The sequence below is a fragment of the Otolemur garnettii genome, unplaced genomic scaffold (assembly GCF_000181295.1).
Source record: "Otolemur garnettii isolate 467f Iridium unplaced genomic scaffold, OtoGar3 scaffold00211, whole genome shotgun sequence".
Lineage (NCBI taxonomy): Eukaryota > Metazoa > Chordata > Mammalia > Primates > Galagidae > Otolemur > Otolemur garnettii.
This window is the reverse complement of record NW_003852606.1, coordinates 1,725,681-1,733,146: the sequence shown is the minus strand read 5'-3', so window position 1 is coordinate 1,733,146 and position 7,466 is coordinate 1,725,681. Positions and strand designations below refer to the sequence as shown.

Below are 7,466 nucleotides of genomic sequence, written 5' to 3'. Positions count from 1 at the left end.
CCCTGCTCTGTCATTTTAAGAAAGCCATCCTCTCCGCCCCCTCCCAAGAAGGAGTCTGAAAAAAAAAAAAACTACCTTTCCCAGTAGCAACATTACCCATTGATGTTAGTTAACTGAGGGTTTTTTACTTCGTGGAGGGTGTAGGAACTGTTTATTAATTCTAAAATGTTTACGAAACTCTACGAAACTTTTGGTCTTAGAGGATTTGGAACTTAAGACAGCCTCAAGGTTGTCTGCCCTGATTTCTGCCCATAGCTCCTAGTAGGGATGGGCTGGTGATTACCTTCTGGGACAAATCATTCCAGGCTCCTGGTCCCCACCCAACAAGTTAGGCCTCTACTCTGTGAAATTGTTGCAGAGATGGGCACCACTGAGTCCCCTTTCTTTTCATTCATTCCATACTTTTGAGCATTACTTATGAACCAGGCACAGTGCTAGTTGCTGAGACATAGCCATATGCAAGTTCCATGCCCTTGTGAACTAGCCCAGTTGCTGGGTGCTTGGCTGGGAGATGAAGATAAAGGGCAGAGCTCTAGACAGTGAACACCAGAGGTGATAGTCAGTGTGGGCAAAGGCTGTGGTTGGAGACAGTAGAGTGTTTTGAGGGAATTCACAGACACCAGTGTGGCTGGCGCAGAGAGAATGAGGGACAGATGGGCAAAAGATCATGTGAGATCTTGCAGACCTTGATGGAGAATGCATTCTTTTCTTTTTTTCCTTTTTCTTTCTTCTTCTTTTTTTTTTTTTTTGAAACAGAGTCTCACTTGGTCGTACCTGGTACAGTACAGTGACATCACAGCTTACAACAATCTCAAACTCCTAGGCTCAAGCAATTCTCTTGCCACAGTCTCCCAAGTAGCTGGGACTACAGGCACCTGCCACAATGCCCAGCTATTTTTAGAGATGAGGTCTCACTCTGGCTTAGGCTGGTCTCGAACTTGTGAGCTCGGGCAATCCACCTGCCTCAGCCTCATTGAGTGCTAGGATTATACACATAAGCTATTGTACCCGGCCTGAGAATACAGTCTTTATTCTAAGGCTAATAAGAACCACAGATTATAAATATCAATAACAACAATCATAACATTCACAGCCCCTGCTAAGTACCAGGTATGACACTGTGTCAAATATTCTAAAATGTTAATTCACTTAATTTTCACAACAGCCCTATGCAGTGAGGACTCATTCAGTTAAATCTGAATATTAAATAACAAATAATTATTAGTATAAGCATACCGCGTGCCACATATATTAAAAGTTATTTGTTGGGAGGCCAAGGCATGTGTATTGCCGAAACTCGAGAGTTTGAGACCAGCCTGAGCCAGAGCCAGAGCAAGACTTCATCTCTAAAAGTAGCTGGGTGTTGTGGTGGGCGCCTTTAGTCACAGCTACTAGGGAGACTGAGGCAAGAAAATCACTTAAGCTGGGTGGTGCCTGTGGCTCAGTGAGTAGGACAGCGGCCCCATAAACTGAGGGTGGTAGGTTCAAACCTGGCCCTGGCCAAACTGCAACAAAAAATAGCCAGGCATTGTGGCAGGCTCCTATAGTCCCAGCTACTGGGGAGGCTAAGCCCACGAGCTGGAGGTTGCTGTGAGCTGTGACGCCATGGCACTGTACCGAGGGTGACAAAGTGAGACTCTGTCTCTCTAAAAAAAAAGAATCACTTAAGTCCAAGAGTTCAGGGTTGCTGTGAGCTATGATGCACTCTACCAAGGGGGACAAAGTGAGACTCTAATCCCCATCTGTGGAAATACTACCTTAGGTGGCAAAACAAATTTTGCAGATGTGATTAAAGATCTTGAGATGGGGAGGTGACCCTGGGTTATCCAAGTGATCCCAGTATAATCACAAAGGTCTTTATTAGAGGGAAGCAGAATGATCAGTCAGAGCAGGAGATGTGACAAAAGAAACAAAGGTCAAAGTGAAGCAGGGCCACGGCTGAGGAATGCAGCTTGCATCTAGAAGCTGAAAAGATCAGGAAATAGTTTCTCCCTGGAGCCTCTAGAAAGAGCACAGCCCTGCAGACCCATTTGGGACTTCCTTTTTTTTTTTTCTCTGAGACACACTTTCAACTCTGTTACCCCTGGCTAGAGTGCCAAGGTGTCACAGCTCACAACAACCTCAAACTCTTGGGCTCAAGAGATCTCCCTGCCTCAGCCTCCTGGGTAGCTGGACTACAAGTGCCCGCCACCACACTCGGCTGGTTTTTCTGTTTTTATTTTATGTATTTATTTATTTATTTATTTTGAGACAGAGCCTCAAGCTGTTGCCCTGGGTAGAGTGCCATGGCATCACAGCTCGCAGCAACCTCCAACTCCTGGCTCAAGCGATTCTTCTGCCTCGCTTGGGGCAGGGACAACAGGCGCCCGCCACAACACCCAGCTATTTTTTGGTTGCAGCTGTCATTGTTGTTTGGTGGGCCCAGGCTGGATTCGAACCCACCAGCTCAGGTGTATGTGGCTGGTGCCTTAGCCAGTTGAGACATAGGCGCCGGGCCGGTTTTTCTGTTTTTAGTAGAGAGGGGTCTCAGTCTTGCTCAGGCTGGTTTCTAACTCCTGAACTCAAGCAACCCACCCACCTGGCCTTCTAGAGTGCTAGATTACAGGCATGTGCCACCGCATCTGGTCCCCATTTTGGATTTCTGACCTCTAGATATTAAGTTTGTTTGTTTTTTTAGAGATAGAGTCTTACTTTGTTGTCCTCAGTAGAGTGCTGTGGCATCACAGCTCATAGCAACCTCCAACTCCTGGGCTTAGGCAATTTTCTTGCCTCAGCCTCCCAAGTAGCTGGGACTATAGGCACCCACCACAACACCCAGCTATTTTTTGTTGCAGTTTGGCCAGGGCCAGGTTCAAATATGCTACCCTTGGTATATGGGGCCAGTGCCCTACCCACCGAGCCACAGGTACTACCCACTATTAAGTTTGTGATACTTTGTCACAGCAACAATAGGCAACTAATACACCCATAATGGCATAGCTGGGTGATCCATGACAAGTAACAGTAATGATAAGACTGCTACCATTTATTAAGCACTGATTGTATGCTTTTTAGTCTATGTAATAATAGCTATAGTAAGTTGAGAATCTTCTGTAGTCTTATCATTGTGCCAGGCAGTTTATCACATGTACTTTGTGCCCATTTTATAAATAAAGTAAGTCCCAGGGAGAGCAAAGTGGCAGGGTTGGACCAAGAGGCCAGGGATTTTTGTCTTTCCTTACTGTGTCACTTTGAATAGTGCCCCGCATATGATAGAAGCCAGTAAATGTTTGTTGTTTGTTAAATGAGTGAACGAATGACTGGATGGATGGATTAATGAATGAAGCTATGTGGAAGTTGTGTTCATACTGTGGCTGATATTGGGATGGGTATTTATCTATATAAGTTTCATTTCACTTGGTTACAGATGTGGGAAGAGGTGACAACTACACTGACAGTATGCCTGGGGTTGCCCTATAGATGAATTTTGAACTGCAGTCTGCTCGCTCTGGCACCTTTGTCCTGTGAAGCAGGCTGCCTGCTCCAGGGGAGTATGCCTGGATCCCTTAGCAGATGCCCAGGGAAACAGGGCTTTTGTCTTGCCTGTGAGAAGGAGCTGGATGTAGGGAAGGAGGCTGGGGCTGCTATGTCCACCCTTGTTGCCCTAGGACACAGGCCTGTACTACCACCGGTACCTCCAGGAGGTCATCAATGTACTGGAGACAGATGGACACTTTCGGGAGAAGCTGCAGGCTGCCAACGCAGAAGACATTAAGGTGAGGCCTGGGCAGCAGAGGGAAGTTATTGGGGTGGGGGGGTGTGTGTGTTAAAGGACAGGGTTTGGGAAAGAACCAGGTCTACTGGGAGGTGACATGGCTCTAGCCCTGCCCATGTTCCCAGTCACCAAAGTGAGATTCAGGGAGGCTGGGTGCAGCGGCTCATCCCTATAATTCTAGCACATTGGGAGATGAGATGGGTGGATCACCTGAGCATTAGAGTTCAAGATCAACTTGAGCAAGAATGAAACCTCCATCTCTACTAAAAATAGAAAAACTAGCCGAGCGTTGTGGTGGGCACCTGTAGTCCTAGCTACTCAGGAGGCAGAGGCAAGGGGATCACTTGAGTCCATGAGTTTGAGATTGCTGTGAGCTATGATGATGTGTTGGCACTCTACTCAGGGTAGAAAAAAAAAAATGAGACTCACAGAGCTGTTACTTCTTCAGGTTATGTGTCTGGGAAAGGATTTGGGGACCACAGACTGTAGTGAGACACCAAGTGAGGCAGCCAACTTCCGTTCTCAGCTCTGCCACTTACCACCCATGGGACCTTGCCAAGCTGGGCCTCAGTTTCCCCATCTGTAAATGAAGGTCATAACCTGCCTTATGGGGCTCAGGTTTGGATTATCACAGAGAGGACTTATAAAGTTTCGAAGTATATGGCAGCAGCCCTTAGTGTTCTGTGAGGGCTGATGCAAGGGCGTCCTTAGTGCAGTTGCTTCTAAGGAGGAAGAGTTCAAAATACGGCAGGCACCAGTATCACTGGCATAGCTGTTTACTCTCAAGCTAGGTCTCTAGAGGTGTTATGGTTGTCTCCCTTTCTTTCTTTCTTTCTTTCTTTCTTTCTTTCTGACAGAGTCTCAGTTTGTTGCCCTCTGTAGAATGCTGTGGCATAACTCACAGCAGCCTCAAACTCTTGGGCTCAAGTGATCCTTTTATGTCAGCTTCCTGAGTAGCTGGGACTACAGGTACCTGCCACAATACCTGGCTAGTTTTATTTTAGAGATCAGGTCACGCTCTTGCTCAGGCTGGTCTCTAACTCCTGAGCTCAAGCAGTCCACCTACCTCAGCCTCCCAGAGTGCTAGGATTACATGTGTGAACCACTGCACCTGGCTGGTTGTCCCCCTTTCACAGAGGAGGACATTGAGGCCCTGTGTCCTTCCTGTGTGTGTCCTTCGTATGGGTATAAGTCTCACTCTGGTGTGGCTGAACCCAGAACCCCAGCACCCCACCCAGCCCCTCAACCAGCCTCCCCTCAGAAATGCAGAGAGTCCCCAACCTCATTTAGGTGTGTTTGGAATGTCTCACCTGAAAGAGCCCGTTGATGTGTCAGCCCCAAGTGTTCCCTAAGCATCTCAGCCCGGGAGAGTCCCTGGGGTCTGGGGCCTGGTCAGCAGGTGGCCCCATCCTCCTGGAGGACCTGACATTTCTGTAGCTCCTATCAGTCCCTGTCCTCCCAGTTCCTGACGCTGGACAGGCAGATCCACTCAATCCAGCCCCACCCATTGCTCAGGTGTGGAAACTGAGGGCCAGGAGGCTACTCAACTTGCCCAACATCATATTCCTGGGAACTGATATCAGAAGCAGAGAGGCAGCCGGGTTCAGTGGCTCATACCTATAATCCTAGCATTCTGGAAGGCCCAGGTGGGTGGATTGCCTTAGCTCAGGAGTTGGAGACTAGTCTGAGCCAGAGTAAGACCCTATCTCTAAAAAACAAAAAAAAAAAGCTGGGCATTATGATGGGTGCCTGTAGTCTCAGCTATTCAGGAAGCTGAGGCAAGAGGATCACCTATGCCCAAGAGTTTGAGATTGCTGTGAGCTAAGACTTCATGACACTCTACCCAGGATGACAGAGTGAGACTGTCTGAAAAAAAAAGAAGCAAAGAGGCAAAATAGAGAGGCAGGTTCTGGAATGGGTCAGTGCTAGGTTCTAATCTCAGCTCCATCTTAACACTGTTCTGGGCAAGTAGCTGCACTTCCCTGTGCCTTGGTTTCCCTCTCTGCAAATGGACAGGTTAATATGACATTCTTCATGTTGTGGGGGTGGTTGTGGGTCAGAGATAGTCCATACTTCACGTGCTTGGCTCAGCCCAGCATAAGATGCAATAAATGCCAGTTGTTGGTGGCAGTAGTGGCAGCCTGTTTTGAGGTCCAGACCAGGAAAAGGGTGTGTTGGGTCTCTCAGGGAAGTAGTGCCAGGATTGGGATTTGGATCTAGACCCTGAGACTCCTGCTTTGGGGAAACCTGACCCCTAACTGGGTCATCAGACTGGAAACTGCCTCCCATGCTGTCCAAGGACCTTGGGCAGGTGGCTTCTCTTCCTGGGCTTCAGTTGTTCATCTATAAAATGAAGTTGTGGGCTAGATTAGAGGATGGACTTAGTAGGTGCTTGGCTGGTTGTTGATATTATGACTGTTACTTTGGTCACCTTGCCCTGTAGGCTCTGCACAGGCTGCACCCCGCTAGGCTGCAGAGAAGGATATGAATCTTGAGTGACTGCTGGCAAAGCACCTGAGCAATAACAGATAGTAGAGGGTACTGGAAGGTCCCAGAAAGGGACCAGGCTAGACTGACAAGTCAGAGAGGGCTTCTGGGGAAAGGGTACCTTGAGTGAGGTTTGAGTCATGAGTGGGGGTGTCTGTGGCATCGAAGTTGAAGTAGAGGGAACATTTCAGAGAAGCATTCTAGTACATTTAGCTAGTTTGCCATCAGTTCCTATGACTGACATACAGAGAGGGACACTGGGCTGGACGGGTGGGTAGGTGCCAAGTTTCACCCTTGCCCTTGTATGCTGAGCTGAGAAACACTGTCCTAGAGGCACTGGGGAGCCATGAGAGACTATGATCAGGAAGGGGAAGGGTCAGCTCTGATTGAGGAACAGGCATAATCCAAGGTGTGGATAGAGGTAGCTCAGAGCAGGCACCATATTAGCACTGTGTGTGTGTGAGAGAGAGAGAGTTGAAGGTGAAGGTGGTCTTGGGATTCTTCCTAAGGGGGTGCCATCTGCTTTGAGTTTTGAAGGGCAGTGAGGATCTGGTTAGGCTTGAAAGAAGAGGCTGGAGAGCATCCCAGGTAGGAGAACAGCGCGTGCAAAGGCCCTAAGGTAGGAAACAACCTCCTACACATAGGAGCTCATGCCCAGTTAGTATTGCTGAGACCAAGCATGATTTGGTGAGCACTAGCAGATGGGGCTGCTGAAGTGGGCAGGCCTCAGATGCCACCTAGGGGTCTGAGACATTGTCCTTCCTGGGGGCTCTGTGGTGCCAGTGGGGTGGTAGAAGAAGAAGTGAAAGACCAGGGCATCAGAACACTTATAGAAAGTGCTAGAAAATACAGAACACAAGATGAGGCTGCCTAGCATCCCTCCCAGCACCCATTCTGGCTAGTGTCTGTCTCTCTTCGCAGAGCGGAAAGTTGAGCCGCGAGCTGGACTTCGTCAGCCACCATGTCCGCACCAAACTGGATGAGCTCAAGCGACAGGAGGTGTCACGGCTGAGGATGCTGCTAAAGGCCAAGATAGATGCCGAGCAGGAGCCCAGTGAGCAGGGGCAGGATGCGGTGGGGTGGGGTGGGATGACTTCATGATTTTGTGCTAGAGCCTCACTCTCCCCACTATGCAGTGCCCATGGAGTTTTCTTCCTAGCACAATTTAGGACTAACACAACTCTGACTCTGTTTGTATTGTTTCTTTTCTTTTTTTTTTTTTTTT

General features: G+C 48.5%; 1 protein-coding gene across 2 annotated transcripts in view; it reads left to right on the top strand.

Moving 5' to 3' along the window:
• The window catches only part of NUCB1 (nucleobindin 1), a 31,367-nt gene that overhangs the window by 1,417 nt on the left and 22,484 nt on the right, over positions 1 to 7,466 (top strand). For both annotated transcript variants that reach the window (XM_003801511.2, XM_023507886.1), the window contains exons 3-4: positions 3,648 to 3,755; positions 7,163 to 7,295. In XM_003801511.2, the coding sequence (XP_003801559.1) occupies positions 3,648 to 3,755; positions 7,163 to 7,295 (241 nt within the window). The remainder of the gene's footprint in view (positions 1 to 3,647; positions 3,756 to 7,162; positions 7,296 to 7,466) is intronic.